Source organism: Notothenia rossii, assembly GCF_949606895.1.
Source record: "Notothenia rossii genome assembly, chromosome: 1".
NCBI lineage: Eukaryota > Metazoa > Chordata > Actinopteri > Perciformes > Nototheniidae > Notothenia > Notothenia rossii.
In genome coordinates this window covers 2635787-2655828 of record NC_136912.1, presented here as the reverse complement: position 1 = coordinate 2655828, position 20042 = coordinate 2635787, and the positions used below count along the sequence as shown (strand labels likewise).

General features: G+C 40.5%; 2 protein-coding genes across 4 annotated transcripts in view; one reads left to right on the top strand and one right to left on the bottom strand.

Moving 5' to 3' along the window:
- The window catches only part of LOC307044590 (voltage-dependent calcium channel gamma-2 subunit-like), a 29013-nt gene extending 26885 nt beyond the window's left edge, over positions 1-2128 (top strand). The window contains exon 3 of the mRNA XM_079689901.1: positions 194-2128. Within this exon, the coding sequence (XP_079546027.1) occupies positions 194-711 (518 nt within the window). The 3' untranslated portion in view covers positions 712-2128. The remainder of the gene's footprint in view (positions 1-193) is intronic.
- Positions 2129-12735: 10607 nt separating this feature from the next.
- LOC307022131 (uncharacterized protein) lies at positions 12736-16850 on the bottom strand. Of its 3 annotated transcripts, XM_079654727.1 has the most exons (8): positions 16579-16846; positions 16424-16465; positions 16250-16312; positions 15657-15719; positions 15510-15551; positions 15213-15275; positions 14897-15025; positions 12751-13552 (listed from the first exon to the last, which is right to left on the bottom strand). In XM_079654727.1, exons 1-8 carry the CDS (start codon positions 16814-16816, stop codon positions 13272-13274), a joined length of 921 nt encoding a protein of 306 aa, XP_079510853.1. In that variant the 5' UTR covers positions 16817-16846; the 3' UTR covers positions 12751-13271. The 3 variants fall into 3 exon arrangements, with proteins under 3 accessions (XP_079510855.1, XP_079510853.1, XP_079510854.1); XM_079654729.1 differs by lacking the exon at positions 15510-15551 and having other exon boundaries at positions 12736-13552; positions 16579-16850; XM_079654728.1 differs by lacking the exon at positions 16424-16465 and having other exon boundaries at positions 16579-16845.
- Between the last annotated feature and the right edge of the window lie 3192 nt (positions 16851-20042).

Here is a 20042-nt window from a genome sequence, read left to right as displayed (position 1 = left end):
ATAAACTGTCACTGACTTCAGAAAGCTGGAAAAGTAGATTCTTTGTCTCTAGTTTCTGTGGTTGTTCGGCCGACAAAGATAAACCGAATCCTTTTGGTCGTTTAGTGTGTTGGTAACATTGTGGCTTGTACTTCATTTGAATGTAACCTCCTTTCCTCTGTCTCCTCTGTCTCCTTTGTCTCCTTTGTCCCAGGCCTGAGCAACATCATAGGGATCATCGTCTACATATCAGCCAACTCCGGCGACCCTTCCAAGAGCGACTCGAAGAAGAACAGCTATTCGTACGGCTGGTCCTTCTACTTCGGTGCTCTTTCCTTCATCATGGCGGAGATGGTGGGCGTCCTGGCCGTTCACATGTTCATCGACCGCCATCGGGAGTTACGTGTCGGTGTGCGAGCGGCCGATTACCTCCAAGGTGCGGCGATAACGCGCATCCCGAGCTACCGCTACCGCTATCGGCGCCGCTCACGCTCCTCGTCCCGCTCCACGGACCCCTCTCACTCCCGGGAGACGTCCCCTGTGGGCCTGAAAGCCTTCGGGGCGCTTCCTTCCACCGAGTTGTCCATGTACACGCTGCCTAAAGGTCAAACAGGCACCCCGACGGGCGACTATAACTCCGAGGAGAGGGACCACAACTTCCTGCAGGTCCACAACTGCATCCAGAAGGACCTGAAAGACTCGGCCGCCAACCGACGCACCACGCCTGTATGAAACTGAATATCAGACTATAAGAGTATCAGTTTTTGAGTGGTGGGACTTCACCTCCACAGCACCTCAGATCAGTTTCTGTTTTAGAACTAAAAAAGGAAACAGCATAAAAAAGAAACATGCATGATTTTCCCATCTACCATTGAGTTTTGAACATGTTTGTAAAGATATTAGAGGAGTTGGGAGGGGGGGTGTTTACGGTGGTTATCTGTGGAGTGGTGGGCCAACTTTATATTTTTTACTCTTCCTCAGTGTTATAAAAAGGGGGCGTAGTTGCCCCCTCGGCCCCACCCAAAAGCCCCCCAACACACACACCCTAGCCTCCCTCCTTTCTTTAGTTGCTGTATCTTCTTTGATTTAATTCTTTATTCGCATTAATACTGTGAACCGTTGCGGTGTGGGATTTAAGCAGGGAGCAATTCAGGCCGCAAAAAAACTGAGAAAAAACAAGAAAAAAACACATAAGTTAATATATGTATTGATTATATATGAATATATGAATATATATGTTAATAAAATCATGACTAGACTTCCCTGGCGCAAAAATATCAACGAGAAAAAAGTAATTTAATCAAGACGTCGAGGAACACCCAGGATTCTTCGCGGGTCATTTGACGGGCAACGGTTTTCGACCCGATGAACTGATATTGGTTAGTATTAGACGCGTTATTACTTTATTTTACAACGGAAAAAAATATTGTTTGGCCTTCCGCCGAAACCCTGGTCGCCATCTTTGTTCAGGGTCAACTCGAGGTGAAAAGGTTGACATCGTTTCTTTTTTTTTTGCTCCGAAAAGGGGCGGAGACAAGAGAGAACTCTGGGTAATGGAGGATCTCTCAGCAAACTTAAAGAAGACTGTGGACAATGAGACGTCACTACTGCCAAAGACACAAAGTAGTGCGTGAGAAAAACATGGCTACCAGCGAGGTGAAGCTAAGTGACTCCAAAAAATTAAGAATTTACATGCATGCTAATCAAAACCATCCAATCTGCTTTTAAGAAACCTATGTTTTGAACAATGATACCATGTAAGGGCAGTGGGGATGACGACGTAGAAGTTAATCTTACAGTACTGTGTCTATTTAACTTTTCTTTCTTATTTTTTGGGTACTTTTTGGGGATGGGGCTTCATTACGCTTGAAACAAGGACTTTGGAGAACGTATCAAGGCTTTTTTTAAACAAGAAACATCTTATCTTGCCTTTTTTCATTTAATTTGATTTCCTCGGTTCCTTTGAACTCTCACACAGCCTTAGTCTCTTTTTTCTTTGTCTCATTTTTTCTTGTTCTTTGGTTTTGTGTTGTTGTAAATGAGAATTTTAAAAAAGCGTAATGTCTTTCAAGGTGCCAAAACTGAATGATTCTGAACTTGGATGCATCAAGTCCTGATGACGAATAAAAATTGAACCCCCCGTAGGGAACAGAAAGAGTGTTTGCTGTATAATGCTTAAGAACGAGGAGGACCAGCAAAGCCAAATGAGTCCTTCAATTCAATTGTTGTGTTTATTTCAGGAAGTTGTGGTTTTACGACAAACAAAGGTCTCTTCCAGGTATAGAAAAATCTCTGTGGAGATGAGAAGATCTTCATTGTAGTCTCTTACGTTGCCTATTTGCACAATACCAAGGAAGCAGGGACGTGCACAGACATTTGGAGGGGCTATTGCTCTAAACTGGAAAAAGGGCCTCCCCCGAAAAAAAACATAAGCCCTTTTGAAAATTGTAACTTGTTTTTAATGTCAAAGAAACCAAACGATTTTTACATCAACTAAGTTGAACAGTAATTCACATCTCATAACAAAATAAGCTAAGGCGACTACTTGCATTCGGTGACTTGATTTTTAAAATGTTTTGCGGTCCATAACTCATTAAAATATCTGATGTTAGTAACTATTAAAAATAAAATGGGGACAATAATTTTCTAATATAGTTTGACCATTGTAACTGCTGTGCAGACATAGGCTACTGATAACATAGGGCTTCTATAATTACCTTAAATAAACTCACTAATTAATGAAACCAGTTCAATACGCATTATTCTATTCTTATCATTCTTTATGAGTGCAGTGACGGTAAGGTATCTAATTACTTATTTATTTAGTATTCCATAACTTAATAACAGAGATGGTCAAACTAAAGTAGAGACATGGCAGAAATCCTACAATGAAGTGGGACAGTGAACTGTTCACCCGTGAGAGGGCGATCAAGAAAAGAGAGCGAGCGGCCCGTTGAGGAAGTTTACAGATGAAAAGACACAGAAAGACAGAAGCACAATAACAACAAGTAGGCTATATTTAGGTGTCTTTTTGTAAATAACCGAGGGTATCAAGAGGAAGTAAAGTCCCCTTGTTTGTCCCTTATACCCTAACTGCCATGAGACAACTCAAAATCAAGTTTCCAAAATCCGACACTGAGGTGGTCTTATCGCACCGGCAGATGACAGCGCTGACAAAGTGTGTTTCCCGCAGCGAGACGCTACAATACTAATTGTGGGCTTATCATGTTGATTCGGCCACAACAGAAAAAAGAAAAACAAACTCTCGCTCTCTCCAGAGGGGCAGGTCCGCCAAAAATGCCAAACGGGCCGTTGCCCGGGCAACATTAGCCCGTACCTGTGCACGTCCCTGCAAGGAAGCTAACCCTTACATTGCTAGTTCTCGAAGAGGGGCGAGAATTGGCGTGGATGATGTTGAATGATCTGTTTGCTTTACCATCAATTCAACATCCATTTTCTTTCTTTCTAACGTGGGCAAAGTGCACGGCTAACAGTTATTTTGCTGCCTGGATAGCTTGTTAGCTTGTCAGTTGTAGAATATTTGAACAGCTTTTAGATATCTTAAAAAGCCACGGATGGTGTGTTTTTTAAAATGGTTTGTTTCTGATTCTTCGATACCGCTGCGAACAAAACCTTTCTATTATTGGATGGTAAATCACCAACAAGTGTGTTTACTCCGACTTTGTTTACATTCAAAAAGTATTCTGACCATCTCCTGAAAAAGACAATATTTCTAAAGCTAAACAAAATGAATACTCATCAAAAAATCCAGTTTAGATGCAATGCCTAAATATATGTTTTAATCGTCTGTACTGCAGACTTCTTTTATTCCTTTAACACCTTTCTTGAAAAGGTTGAGTTTGATATAATTGCGCTTTTCCAACAACCTGTTTATAGCCATGTCTGGTTTATAATATTTTTTAATTGGTGTTTCTCCTTCCAATCCGAGTTGTGGTTTTGTTTTTGGGCATGCATCTCTGGTTGGTTTGTTGATTAGTTGGCTGTAAACCGGCAAGGTGTTGTGTGTTACAAACGTAGTGTATTTTCTGTATGTGTTGTTTACATGTCCCAAGAATGCTCCTCAAACCTGAACACTATCGACATATCACACACATCTTTAGGAATAAGTTCAACCTTATATGGAATCCAAACAGAATATGGTGTTTACTTGATCCATATAAAATATAATTATCGACATATTACTAATACACTGAACAAAACTATAAATGCAACACTTTTGTTTTTGCTCCCATTTTTCATGAGATGAACTCAAAGATCTAAAACATTTTCTATATACACAAAATAACAATTTCTCTCAAATATTGTTCATAAATCTGAAAAGATCTGTGATAGTGAGCACTTCTCCTTTGCCGAGATAATCCATCCCACCTCACAGGTGTGGCATATCAAGATGCTGACTAGACAGCATGATTATTGCACAGGTGTGCCTTAGGCTGGCCACAATAAAAGGCCACCCTGAAACGTGCAGTTTTGCTTTATTGGGGGGGTCTGGGGGGGTCCGAAAACCAGTCAGTATCTGGTGTGAGGGTTAGGGTTAGGGTTAGGGTAATGTTGTGAATCGAGTGGCCTGTGTTCATCGTCCATAACATACGCCTGCCCATACCATAACCCCACCACCACCATGGGCCACTCGATTCACAACATTACCCTAACCCTAACCCTAACCCTCACACCAGATACTGACTGGTTTTCGGACCCCCCCAGACCCCCCCAATAAAGCAAAACTGCACGTTTCAGGGTGGCCTTTTATTGTGGCCAGCCTAAGGCACACCTGTGCAATAATCATGCTGTCTAGTCAGCATCTTGATATGCCACACCTGTGAGGTGGGATGGATTATCTCGGCAAAGGAGAAGTGCTCACTATCACAGATTTTTTCAGATTTGTGAACAATATTTGAGAGAAATGGTTATTTTGTGTATTTAGAAAATGTTTTAGATCTTTGAGTTCATCTCATGAAAAATGGGAGAAAAACAAAAGTGTTGCATTTATATTTTTGTTCAGTGTAAGTATTACTATATTAGCGCCGTTGTGTCTCGTGGTGTGCCTGGCCCAGATGCTTTTCTGAAGCAGATGTTGTACCCTTAGATTGGAAACATTTGGGGTTTCAGTCGGACTTTACTGTAAAACATCAGGATTAAGTGACATTTCACAACTTCATCATACACTACTTTGTCTAAGCCGGATAACAGGGTCGCTAAATACCCCGTGAAACGTTAAAGTGATGCCAGAAAACAATATTTCTCTTCCTCAAAAACTGTATAATGACTGCAGAAATCTGAGCACCAAACAGAGCGCCAGACGGACGAGACAGCTTTGTTTTTACGGAGCTCCGACGTCATGTTGTTGTTTACGTCAGGAGACATCTTGTATACGTCAGGAGACATCTTGCATACGGGTGTCATGTTCTCGTGATAATTGATATATCTTATAAACAAGATCAGAGACACAGTATCGCTCGTTTGGTGCTTCGGCAGCTATGATGCAGTTTAACTTCACCATACTGCTCATCATTTTCCCATTAACACCATTGAAATAGTTTGCTCTTGTTGGGTTTCCAGTTGTGGAACATGCAGACGTTCAATGCAGTACAGATAAGAGTTCCTCAGGGTGAAACAGTGTGACCCTACCTGCCCCTGTAGGTAGGGTCTTACCCCTGTTTTTAACCCTGGGGTAAATATCCTGTAACATGAACACTCCTCCCTCCTCCACATGTATAACTTTCCCTCTTCATATTCAACTGTCATTCTCTCCTTCTGCGTTCAATATCAGATTGAACAGCAGTCTATATGTCCTGCTGCATGATCCCTCTCTCTCTCCTTCCCTCCATCCTCTCTCTCTCCTCCCCCGGTGTGATGATCAAAGTGGCTGCATGTCTCTCTGCAGCACTGCTGAGATCACTGAAGAGAGGGAGGAAGAGGAGGAGGAGGGAGGAAGAGGAGAAGGAGGGAGGAAGAGGAGAAGCAGCGCCCCCTTCTGGCGTGGAGGTACGTAAAGGATTTCCTCACATTAAACTCAGTGACCTCCACAAAGTGCACGAAACATAAATGTTCCACAGCAGTGAGCAGCGTGTGTAAAGTGGACGGTAAATTCAAACAGCTTTCCCTTGAAGATTTACATCTGTATAAATGTGTGTGTGTGTGTGTGTGTGTGTGTGTGTGTGTGTGTGTGTGTGTGTGTGTGTGTGTGTGTGTGTGTGTGTGTGTGTGTGTGTGTGTGTGTGTGTGTGTGTGTGTGTGTGTGTGTGTGTGTGTGTGTGTGTGTGTGTGTGAAGATTAATATCAGTACTTTAAATGGTAGTAATGTACGGTGGTGGATGAGATGAAGTGCTGTCACGTTCCCTAATAGTCTAGGGGTGAAAGGGAAGTAACTAAATATAACATAACCGGAAGCAAGAAAGAACGAGGAAACTGATTTGTGAAGCCAAAGGAAAATGCTTTAATTCATCAAAAATACAGAGGGCTGACGAACAAGCAACACAACTAACTGAAGGTAAATTAAAACAACCTTCTTACAAAAGAAAGTGATAACAATAAACCTTGTTGAAAGAAACAATGGAGCACAAACACTTTACAAAACACGTCAAAGGGTCACACGCTGCCGTTCAGCCCTGAGGAGAGGGGAAGAGGCAATAGATAGATATCAAAGTTATTTCAAAGTTGAGGTATTGTTGGGAGGGACGGTGCAAAGAATATTCAAAATGTCAAAATGTCCATCCCAGCTTCTCAAAGTCCAACCAAAAAAAAAAAAAAAGGTTGTATCTATAGGAAAAAAGCTGGAAAAGAGCAGACATGAAAAATGCATCGAAAATAGTTGCCTGTGATTTTTTGGACGATGTTTCTAATCGTTTAGTCGACATAGACAGTTCGAAAAAAGCTGTCGTGTTTCTCAAATAACTAGAAATGAAAACATTCGTCTTATTTTGCAGGTGGATTTGGAAGACGATTTGTGTCTTTCTGCAAACGCGAGGAACAGCTGCTGCCTCCTCGCTCACCTGCAATTAGCTTTTTAGGTCACAAACAGTTAGAGGCTACACACACACACACACACACACACACACACACACACATGTACACACACACACACACACACACACACACACACACACACACACACACACACACACACACACACACACACACACACACACACACACACACACACACACACACACACACACACACACACAGAGAGAAAGAGAGAGAGAGAGAGAGAAAGAAACCGTGGTTGAGGTCAATTCAATCAAATCACTGTGTTAATATGAGTTTGCATAACTTACGATATTGGTTTAATTTGGTTGTATCGCTTTGGGGCACGTCTGACATCAATTGGAAAAGGAACACTGGAAGATACCACATTGAGTGTCTAATAAAACAGCATTTCCTGATCTTTTAGCAAACAAATGACCACAATTTAGATATAAATAACATTGTTTGCTTACTTTTCAGTCGATCAAATTAGCATTTAGTTGACTTGTAGATGCAGAACAAAGACAGTGTGTTGTTCTACATGGTTATTATCTAATAAACACTCTCATACAAAAAGTAAAAACTAATTTGTTCTGCACCAGTGATCCCAGAGATAAAAAGAGAGTCTCTGTGACCACTGACCGATTCAATATCTGTGGAAATGAAGAAGTCTCTCCCAGAGCAATAAGCAGCCGCCCACTCGCCGTCCTGAGAAGTTATTGAGTGAAACTCCCAAGACGTGAGGCTCCATTAAAATGAATAGAAGAGACTGCTGAAGAACTTACAGCGATCTTTATGATTGTACAATAATGGCTCCCATCTTCATTAAAGCTCCAGGAAAGATTTTAGGTGCAGCAATGCATATTTCCAAATAATCTCGGCAGCAAACGGACGTTTATTTACAAATCTCCACATATTAACACCACGGAAAAAGCTAATGTTGGGCTATTAAGGAACTACAGCACGGTCACATGACTTCACGTCACCACCGCTAAGCTAAAGATGGCTAATGTTGGGCTATAAAGGAACTACAGCACGGTCACATGACTTCACATCACCACCGCTAAGCTAAAGGAGGCTAATGTTGAGCTATAAAGGAACTACAGCACGGTCACATGACTTCACGTCACCACCGCTAAGCTAAAGGACGCTAATGTTGGGCTATAAAGGAACTACAGCACGGTCACATGACTTCACGTCACCACCGCTAAGCTAAAGGAGGCTAATGTTGAGCTATAAAGGAACTACAGCACGGTCACATGACTTCAGGTCACCACCGCTAAGCTAAAGGCGGCTAATGTTGGGCTATAAAGGAACTACAGCACGGTCACATGACTTCACGTCACCACCGCTAAGCTAAAGGAGGCTAATGTTGGGCTATAAAGGAACTACAGCACGGTCACATGACTTCACGTCACCACCGCTAAGCTAAAGGAGGCTAATGTTGAGCTATAAAGGAACTACAGCACGGTCACATGACTTCAGGTCACCACCGCTAAGCTAAAGGCGGCTAATGTTGGGCGTGATGACGTTTATTTGTCTCATTTAGACACTTGTTAACAAACTCTGTTTTTAAATTCACCAGCGTGGTATTTACTGACATATTTAATATCGCAGAACAAAACTTTAAAATCTCTTCAGCTTGTGTTAACCACCAAAACAAAAACAAATTAAGAAAACCATTGACCTCCAGGCTAGGGGACAGGAAGTGATGAAATGCTGTGTCATGTCAGGGTTTAACTTTATTCCACACATTTTACCCATAATCTCCACATTAATTGGTACAAATGAAAGTAAAGGATGTGTTTTCTACATTTTGATGCATAAAGCACCCTCATGTTCCTGGGAAAATACCAAGAAAACACACGAAGACGCCCTCACACACACATTATAGACACAAGAAAGAAAGAGAAGGAGAAAGATCCTAATTACTATAATTAGGATCACCCACTCGTGAAGTATGAAAACATAATGCTGCAATAACAATCTCAAGCTGTTAAATGGAGATTGTGTTCAGATTGGAAACTCCTTTGACAGGGAAGAAGACGCACATTAGGTTTATTTCCAAGTAAGTTTACAAAAACAATGAATTTACTTTTTATTTTTGATGGTGAAAACACAAAAAAACACAAAAAAGAAGACAATAAAGAAGAATTTTAAATGTATTTTGGACATTATTGCGAAAGTTAAAAATATAATAGGAAATAGTTACAAGAAATATAAATGTAAAGTAAGTCATACAATTAAATATGTACAGTATATCAGGATTTAAAGGGATAGAGCTTTGGGAAAAATGTGTTTCTTTTGTGTCCTTTATTCTTTAACAATTGTGCAGTTGATATGAGAAGTGAAAGTAAAATATCAAATGTTGCGATTTAATTCCCAAAAGACGACGGAGTTTGTCATGTGATTATATACGGAGATGTCAAAAGTACACACATCCTTTACTCAAGTAGAAGTATAGATACCTCGAGAAAAATAAAAGCCCTACACATAGAATGTATTAATAGAATCATTTTCTCTATTTACTTTCATTGGAAAAGGCTTTATCTATTTACCACGGCTGGCTGGATGATGAAGATGCAGAACACCAGGGAGAAGAACAGCGAGTGCATCCACCTTGCTGCTGCTGAACCTGACACATGAGAAATAAACATTATGACTCTGAGACATTTTAAAAAGTCAGTATTGATAAGAAATCCGCCGGGATTATCCACACCACTTCACAAGGTAAGGTAAGGTACGTTTTTTATACAGCTATTCAAAGTGGCTTACATCATCATTAACACTTAATAATAAGACAACAGAAATCAACACAATACGTAAACATAATGGAATAATAGATTCATTAAAACCATGCTTAAAAGACATACAGAATAGTTTTAAAACAACATTGTTTATACGGTAGGTGCTAAAACAAGTTAAAAGACTTCTGGGTAAGCAGCTGAAAAAAGTAGTGTGTTTAGCCGCGGCTTAAAATAACTCAGCGTTGGTGAAGACTTCAGGTTTTCTGGAAGCTTGTTCCATACGGGAGGGCATGAACAAACTAAAAGCAGCTTCGGCGTGTTTGGTTCTGAGCCGGGGGAACAATGAGTAAGACTGGGTAGCTCGCAGGGGCGGACTGGGACTAAAAATAAAAAAATCGGCCCGGGACTCTCGACCGGCCCACTTCGGTACCGCTAGTAAATTATCAACGGGGGTGGGGGAGGGGGGGAGGAGCTAGTGACTTATCCGAGCGGCCCACCTCAGGCCAGGTAGAGACCCCAGTGAGATCCGAATCCTCCTCCCTTCAGACGGACCCCCATCAACACTTTTCGGTTCCTGTCCTCCATCCCCCGTACCAAACTCTTTTCCCGGAGGTGTTTGATTGGCATTGTCCCCCTCGTTAATGAGCAACAAACTGCAAAGGGTTGTGATTTCAGGTTCTTTATCCGTGATTTTATTTACCAGAATCGTAGGGGACACTGAGTCAGACAGGGTTCACAATGTTGTGGGAATAAAGATATAAAGAGATTTTATTTTTCCTCCGATAGTCTCCATTTCTTTTATCTGTCAGATGATCATAATAGTGTTCAGGACAACGCACGTGTGACCTTTTAATTCAGAGTTTGTATATTATATGTGAATTCTTGCTCATATTGTCTGACAAGCCTCTCTCCTTGATGTGCATTCAAGACATTGAGATATCCTTTAAGATGGCACAGCGGGATTGTATTCACGGTCACAGAGAGGAGGAGCGGGGACTCACAGAACAGATACATGAGACGCGTAGTGAGAGGACAGAGCGACGGTCACCTGGTACCCGCCCACAGCTGCAGAACGCTCCAGGAGAGATGGGGCTCCGATATACTGCCGCTCACTGAGCAATCATCTGAGAGGAGACCAGTCACAATAAAATAAGGAGAAAGAGAAAAGGAGATCAGGAGACAAGTTAAGATGAGATAAGATGTACTTGATTGAATCCCATTGGGAAATATTATCCTCACAGAAGTTAAAACGAGGCTTTGCACATAACAAGTAGAAAATAAACAAACACAGAATAGAAACATCTCAACATCTCAACAAAAGAGAAAATAAAACAGAACTAAAGAGAAAAATATACATGTTAACAGTAAAAGATAAAAAACAAGCCAAATTACAACTAACAAAACGTAAAAGAAGGATATTATTCATTTAAAGGAAGTGTGCAAGCAGGATATATTAGAAGAAGAAAGAAGGAGAACATTATAGTCTATGTCAAGTCGTTTTAAGACATTTTAATGCAGAAATGTCAATTACACTTTACCAAATCCGACCTTGAAAGAAGTCCTTTCCAGTCGTTCTGCTCTTGGCGTGTTGAACTCTCTCGACCTCTTTCTGTCTGAACAGGAATGATTTTGATATACTTTATTAATCCCCGTGGGGAAATGGTTTCTCTGCATTTGACCCATCCTAGTGTTAGGAGCAGTGTGCTGCCATTTTGAATGATGCCCGGGGAGCCAACCCAGTCTCACAAAAAAACGTGTAATAACTACGTTGGTCCACAACGTACTGTAGGACGTAGTATTTCTACAAAAACGCCTCGAAATTGGTGCGAAATTGTAAGATCCCTACGTTTTTTTTCTCCATTTATTCCCAATGGCTGGCGTCTATGTCACGTGATCTTCACATTTCTCCCTGCAGACAAAAGAAACATGGCCGAACTTCGTTTTATTCTCGGTGGAAAATGCCTATTTTAACGTTAGTTTGGCCATTAAAATGCGTTTTGATGTCATTTGATGCGAGAAATATGAGTTGTTATTTCAGATTATGTGTGCAGTGGATGAACATGATCTTTAGTTTGCTAGTTATTACGAAGATTACTTCAGGAAATTGCGTCCATAGAACGTTTTCATTGTTACCAAGGTGGTTGCTAGGGACGCTGCTATCGATATTATTTCTGTTATGTTGTGTAACTGTTTAATGGTGTTATCTTTATTGCTACCCCCTTCCCCGTCAATGTATAGTGTTGGTCCACAGCGCAAACGTATTAGTTTAACAAAGTCTGCATCTAAAATGGTGGCATAGATACATTATTTTCCCCTGTGCAATTCCAGTCTCACATCTCACATCACATCGTCATTAACAAATATTAATAGGATCCCTATAAAGTATATTCATTACTCGTTATTCTCTGCTAATAGTTAATTAAAGACTGTATATAATGACTATTTTGCACATCCCTTTCAAGATTTTCTAAGGTTTATTGACATATATACACAAACGGTGTAGTTATGCAATGGATGAAAAACTTTGTGTATACCTCCAGCAATGTTAACTATGTTGAAGCACTTATTTTAACTGATATTATACATATGTATTATACTCTTATATAAGATGTATGTAGATAGTATAAGAAATGTGCAGAATATCACAGTTTAATGGTGGAGGTATACACACATATTGATAGATGTCTTGTAATACACTGTTGAGGAACCTGCGGCCCAGGTTTTTCATCTCCGGCCTTGTCAGGTATTGAACATTCAATCAATAAAGAACACAGAATTATTAAATGTAAAACACAGAATGTGTGTGATTATACTAAATGATTTACAAATAAACACCACTGCATATTTACAACTGTTACACATGCTGATGTAACGCAGATGTTTCCAACTTGGGATCAATAAAGTATATCTTATCTTAAGATGATCGATGGCTACTGCCATATTTACAAAATGTGCCTCTGAACCTTGACAAGTGCATGTTTCAGGCTTATCAATGAACAACAGGAGGGGGCACAGACATAAGAGCAGCTGTTAAATAAAGCTCTTCTGACCTTAGCTGGCATGTGGGTATATATTAATGCTGCTCATTATGGGCACAAGCAATTTTCACCCATTTATTAATTATATGTTTTAAATGTGAGTGTTTCCTATCCCCTAAACCTCCAGGGATGTTCACAGTTTAATACTGGCAACTTCTTATTATGGGAAATACGATTGTGGATATGACAGATCATTTTGAGGAGTGTCTCTGTTTTTTATGTTATATATATGTTTCATATCTGTGTCATGCAGTGTGGGTCTCACTTCTGTGGTCAGGGCACAGACTGCAGAGGGCTCTTTGGTCTTGACTCACTCTCGGTGTAGGGGGTTTGGATAACAACAGCACTGCTAAAGTGTTTCTCTCATAGTGTCCGTAGAACAAGTTGTTATGGTAATGAATGCCTCTTGTTCATGTAACCAAGCAAAAATAAACACAAACTATGATATACATTGAGTCAACACACTTATTTATTAATATGTAATGTTGAAACTTAATGTAGTGGGTGTTTTAAAGTGGCTTTACTGAGGAAAGAGCAGAAATCCACTGAAAATGATGCGATTAAACACATCATCATAAACGCCGAAGCTGGAGGGCATAACGATGTAGACAACATCTCCCTTCTCCAGCTGAAGAACCATTGCGCTAGACGCAGAGACATGACCAGTGCCATCATGGAGATCTGAAATCACCATTATTCTCTTGTCGTTGTGAAAGAGTTCAATACTGGTCCAAGTTAAACGGGTCTCCCACGCGTTGAATCTGAAGTAGTAGACTCCTCTGACGGGGGCTGTGAAGATACCTGCATCAGAGGAGAAGGTCAGTGAGGGGAGATTGTTTCTGGAGCTTCAGCAGGACTTAAGGATGGGTTTTTAAATAAGGAACACGTAGGAGCTCTTGACTTGGTTTAATTCTCTACCATGATCAACTGTAGGAAAACTAAGAGATGTTTTAATGGTTTCATTAAGAAAGCTTAGTGTGGGCGTGCGTGTAGGCCTGTCGCGATAATCGATAAATTGCCTTATCGTACGATAAATAAAAATGGACTCGATAACTTTTCTGAGCTCGATAAATTGCCGTTTACATAAAGATGTGACCAGCATTTTAGCTAGGAGCGCTGTGGCTGCCAGACGAGCTGTGGCTGCCAGGCGCGCTGTGAGGGGCGGGGCTGACACACAGCCAGGTCAGGACACTCCGCGTGCACGTGCAGCAGCGTAGCAGCCAAATTAATAATATAGCGACAAGCGGGAGACAACCTGTGACTTACTCGCGGGGAATTTAAAGTGAAATGGAATTGGTAACAAAACCTAACTACACATCTCGATTCTCCGGTGTGGCAGTATTTTGGATTCAAGCCAAATTGACGAGGCGAACCTACGGACTTGAATTAGCCGGGCGGTGTGTCGCATTGGTTTAAAAAAGGTAGCGACAAAAGCAGGCAATACCACGCATTTTAAACTACACCTAAAACACAACCACCCCATTCCGTTTTCCCAGCTGGGAGCAAACACGGCAGCTGGAGATGGAGAGCCCCCGCCCGACAATGCAAACATGTTGGTGTTCCTTGCTCGAAAACTTAGAAAAACAGATTTGGATATGGCCTGTTGAGGCATCTGGGTCTTTGACAGTGGACTGTACACTTGACTGTTGTTTTAAGGAGTTTTTTTTTGCTTGTGAGACAATGAGTGCTCATATTTATTTATTTATCTATTTATTTATATATAGAGAGAGAGAGAGCTCTGTTTTCCAGCCTGACTCTATTTAATTTATTGTTTTGGTTGTGTGTGATTTAATTAATTTATTATAATTTAATTAATTTGTTTTATTTATTATATATAATTTATATATTTTAATATTATTTCACATTTCATTTGCAATGTTGAATGTTCAATAAAAAGTTATGTTTGAAAGGATGTACTTGAATTATTATTATATATTATCATTATGTCTAAAATGCTCTTAAAACGGCGCCGACAATATTATCGTTTATCGCAATAATTTCCATAAAAATGTATCGTCCAACAAAATGTATTATCGTGACAGGCCTACGTGCGTGCGTGCGTGCGTGCGTGCGCGTGTGTGTGTGTGTGTGTGTGTGTGTGTGTGTGTGTGTGTGTGTGTGTGTGTGTGTGTGTGTGTTCAGTACCTGTCGTTGGGTTGTAGGCCTGGCCGATATTGGTGAAGACTTTACTGAACTTCAGTGTGGTTGCAGTGGTGAAGGGTCCGACTGCTCCTGCATTAGTGAGACCGGCTGAGAACGCCACCTGAGGACGGTCTGTGAGGAAGAGGAGGATGCACATAGAGAGATGAGGACTCATTAACAAACTGTCTATTAAAACAAAGAAAGTCTATTTCTTGGATTCTGATAGCCAGCAGAGTTTGATATTTCATATTCTCCTCAGTATACCAGTTCCTTTCTTTTAACAACATTTGGACTCTTCATAATAGTTTCTGTTTCTCACCTGCGTTCTCTCTCTGGAGCTCCTCCACCTCCTTTTCACTGGAGCTCATCCTGGACTCAAAAGCTGAACAAGTTTAACATTGTTTTAGTCAGATAAAGTTATAGTCTCTTATTTTAAATGTAACTATTGCAGATCTTATGTTAAAAGATTGTTCTACCATACTATAATATTCACTTTTCAAATTCACAGGAATATTTTATTGCCTTTGAAACGGCAAACAATTCCAACGTGTTTTTAGAAAAATACAATTATATTTGTAATTCCTCTTTTTCTTATTTGGTTACTTTGCACTCCTACCTGTGCTCTTCTTCTCACTTGCTGTGACTCGAGCCAGAAGATCTGCAATACAGAGAAAGAGCAGGTCATCTGTTCATTATGTCAAACTCATTAGTTTCTATCATTATAGGCAATATTTACCTTGTATATTATATTTCTATATCTTACCTGCGTTCTCTCTCTTCACCTCCTCCACCTCCTTTTCACTGGAGCTCATCCTGGACTCAAAAGCTGAACAATGTTTAGACAAAGAAAACATGTAAAGAACTTGTGACTTATAAACAAGATCGTCTCTTTATTTTGTTGGCATCAGTTTTTTGTATGTTTCTGTTTCTTACCTGCGTTCTCTCTCTTGAGCTCCTCCACCTCCTTCTCACTGGAGCTCATCTTGGTCTCTAAAACTGAACACATTTAAAAATGGTTATTAGTATTATTGTAGAGGTCACTTTGGAGCTCTGTCACATGTAAATATTTACCTGCATTCTTGCTCTCGCTGGCTGTCAGTCTGACCTGTGTGGCTTTGTTAAAAACAACAGATGAGTCCTTAAAGTGAAGAGTGTCATTGATGATGGCTGCATGTATCAGTGCAGCGTGACGTGGCTCTCAGTGTGTGTTACGTCAGGTGTGTCACCTGTGTTGTCTTGCTCCAGCCTCTGATTTAGTTCACCCCTCTTTCCTCATTTTTGTATTTTACACAAAAACATGTCTTTGTATCTTAATATTCGCAATATTTCCTTTTTTAGGATGTTTCTGTTTCTTACCTGCGTTCTCTCTCTTCACCTCCTCCACCTCCTTTTCACTGGAGCTCATCTTGGTCTCTAAAACTGAACACATTTAAAAATGGTTATTATTAGTGTTATTGTAATGTGACTTTGGAGCTCTGTCACAAACATTATAGTACATCAACATATAAGTAAGCACATGTAAATATTTACCTGCATTCTTGCTCTCGCTGGCTGTCAGTCGGACCTGTGTGGCTTTATTAAAAACAACAGATGAGTCCTTAAAGTGAAGAGTGTCAGTGATGATGACTGCATGTATCAGTGTAGCGTGAGGTGGCTCTCAGTGTGTGTTACGTCAGCTGGGTCACCTGTGTTGTCTTGCTCCAGCCTCTGGATCTTGATCCTGTGTTCGATGGCCATGTCTCTGAGCTTCTTCAGCTCAGCCCAGATGTCAGTTCTCATCTGGGTCTGACTGCTGCTCTGATCGTGGGCTCCTTGGATATCAAACTCCCCCTCTTTCTTCCCTGTCCCCCCTCCATCCTCACCCTGAGCCCCCGTCCAGAGCAGACAGAGCAGCAACGCCAGACAAACTGCAGCTCTCCTCATTCTGAAATATCGCTGTTCAGACAGAGAAGTGAGACACGTCTCGCTCTGTCCCCGTCTCTATATCCACATTAAACAGGTCACTGGCAAGGCACGTGAGAATCCAGCAGATGTCTTTATTAACACGTACAAAAATAATCCAAACGTCCTTGGACATTTTACTGATAGTAAAGGGCAAACAACAACTTGAATTCTGTTCTTTTAAAAAAAAGTGCATTATTCCTGATTTGTCTATATCTCTCTTTTATTTGTGATTAGACCTGGTTTTCCTTGACTAGTATTGAACTAAGCTACCCAAAATAATCCAATATTTAAAGGAAACATCTATGTGTTTAAAGGCCCTGACAGGCCCGAAATCGGCCGTCGATGGACGTCAGGCCGACGATGAGCGTCGGCACACCCTACTCGGATTGGTGTGTCCCGCACTGTCGGGTCTTTCAGCCGACCCTTTTCATGTTGAATCGACCCGAAAAAGGCTTCGGATCGGGTACAGGCAGTCAGGGCGACTTCTCTGGTGACTACCTGGTGTGTCAGGGCCTTAACACTAGAACCACCAGAGATGTTTTATACCTAAAACCGCCACCGGGGTCAAATTGACCCGGCATTAGAATGCATTGATTTTCAAGGTAAAAGTATTGCTTTAGAAAAAAAAATGGTCCTGTGGTATTTGTATTTTTACAAGCAATTTTGTTAAATTGTTTTGTTTATTAATGCTACAACATAGCGTTTCGTGAAGCGGTTGTCGTTGTTGGGCGGAGCAGAGCGCGAGCAGTCACCCGTGAACGGGAGCACGCTCCTTCACTACAGAATGTCGCTATCAATATATCTATCTACTGTATCTATCTCTCTCTCTCTCTCAATCTATAAGGAACCGCAGTAGACAAAAGGCGTTGCTATAGCAACACGTCATGTTTGTTTGAACACAAATTCAATAGCGCAAAAAGGGGTGGGGTCAATATGACCCGCTTGGCGGAAATAGGTATAAATGGCAATTTTTTGGGCGATTTCTTCAATCTGACTTCATATTGACCATTTTTAACAACAGAGGGTGCTACATAACACACTTTCAGGAAAATTCACGTACTGGGAGACTTTAATATTTTATTGAAAAAAAGTTACATACAATAAAAAACAGCTCTGGGTCAAATTGACCCGATTGACGGTTCTAGTGTTAACAGGTGTACATGGTGCTCAAAGGGGAAGATGGTTTCTCACAGACAAGAGAACTACATGTCCCAGAGTGCACTCTGTTCAGAAGGAACTCTCAAGACACCTTTATCATCAGGTGAAATCCAAAAACTCCACATAAAGTCAATACACAGATGCGTTTTACATCACTTTCACATCATTATTGAGTAGCTTTGAATTATTTTTGCTCAAGGCGGTCTGTCTCTGACAGTATGGAGCCGACAGCATGGGCCCTGTGTGGGGGGTGCACATCCGGCACGACAACTCTGGACCCTCCCCGAGCAGGAACATCAAACACCTTGACTTGTCCGAGGTAAAGAATGACATTACCACACACATCCTTTACCCCAGGGGTGTCCAAACCTTTTTCACGATGGCCACTTACAAAATAATATACGAATGGCTGGGCCGCTCGCTAGAGGTCAGGTATATCGCCTCGTAAGTTCAGTTATAAGTTGGAAAAATCTATCAAATGTAGGTCAATTATTCTTGATTCTTGAAAAAGCTATCCAGAGGGTTTCATTTATTTTGTTTCAAAAAGTGTTGGCAGCTCATTCCTTAAAACAGAAGCTTCAGTTTTAGGGTTAGGGTTATAATTGCTGATAATAAGTGGAAATATGAAGGATATATTTCAAGGTTATTGTTTGTTTGTTATTGGGCTTTTTTCTTATCAACTTAGATTTGTTAGAAAAACATTTCAACTTGAATTGAATGAATTTGTATGAAAATTGGGCTTATTAACACATGAATACTGTGGAATATATTTGAACATATATATTTAAGAAGTACAATAAAAGACAAGCAGAAGTTTAATTTGTTGGCCATATTCTGAATTTGCTGAGAGCCAATTCAAAATGGCCCCCGGGCCGTATTTTGGACACCCTGCTTTACCCCCATTGTCCTTCATTTCTGAAATACAAATGAGTTTTTCTCGGTGAAGGTAGAATCCAAAAAACTGAGAAAATTCTCTATATTTCCTGTGGGTGAATTACGGCAGTATGTCACAACAGCAAAACATCGGTTAACAATCTCTTGCACAATTTAATTTATCGTGTAACTACTTCACAAACACGTGCAATTTCTCCTCACTATTTTAGACTGTTCTGACATTTTTGCAGGCGTGTTTGCTAAATATATACGAGCACACGACTGGATAAATGAGAGTGGGATTGTTCTGCAAGTTTGTTGAGAGTTTTTTTTAAATCATTCAAGAAATTGACTTTTTGTTGGATTCTTCATTTTTCATACAGGCATCCCCAGGCTCCACCAACAATGCAAGGTAAATAGATATAAGGCAAAAAACAATAACAATAAAATAAACTAATGTGTAAATAATGCAGGACTAGTTACTAAATACAAGTCAAATAGAATAAGATGAGCTACATAGTGTAGTTGTCCTGTTGTTAACCCGGAAATGTAAAGTTTGTGTTAGAAATGTATTTGTATTGGACAGATTGCCTATTTATTTGAAAAATAATTGTCCACAGTAGAGGTAATGATTTCCATCTTGGGCTCTCCACATCCAATGGTGGCAACATTACTCATGGTAGTCAACATCAGCTCAGAGAGAGTACACATATGGCCACTTTCCGGTTAGAACAGCCATCATTGATCCTGAATTTCCCCCCAAAGCCACTCCCAATCGACCACATAGTTGTTTTACTTTTGTTTACATATGCTATAATGCCATTCATCTTAATGAACTCAACTTATGCTACTTGTGCAAAGTGCCCAACATATGCAAATTAGCAAGCGGCAGTTTCTTTGTACTTAGGACCCCTACTATACATTACTATCATAACACTTTGGGGTACTCAACATTTCAGGGTTCACTAGAATGTAAAATGAAATGCTGCACAGTGAATTTAAATACTGCTTATTGTAATACTAGATAAACAAGTGAGATGTGAACAGATGGTATGAAGTTGTGAAGGCACAGAGCTCAGGAGTTCATCAGTCTTATGGCCTTTGGGATAAAACTGTAACACAGGATCAGTCATTGATATGCACATGTAGTTCTCTGGGTAAAGTGTTGGGGATT

Excerpts from the sequence above, each read along its gene's own strand:
- LOC307022131 (XM_079654727.1), bottom strand. The coding sequence starts at position 16,816 with ATGAGGAGAGCTGCAGTTTGTCTGGCGTTGCTGCTCTGTCTGCTCTGG. Across the intron at positions 15,720-16,249 it reads GGTGAAGAGAGAGAACGCAG|CTTTTGAGTCCAGGATGAGC; the intron begins GTAAGAAACAGA and ends AACATTGTTCAG. Across the intron at positions 15,026-15,212 it reads GCTCCAGAGAGAGAACGCAG|ACCGTCCTCAGGTGGCGTTC; the intron begins GTGAGAAACAGA and ends TCTTCCTCACAG.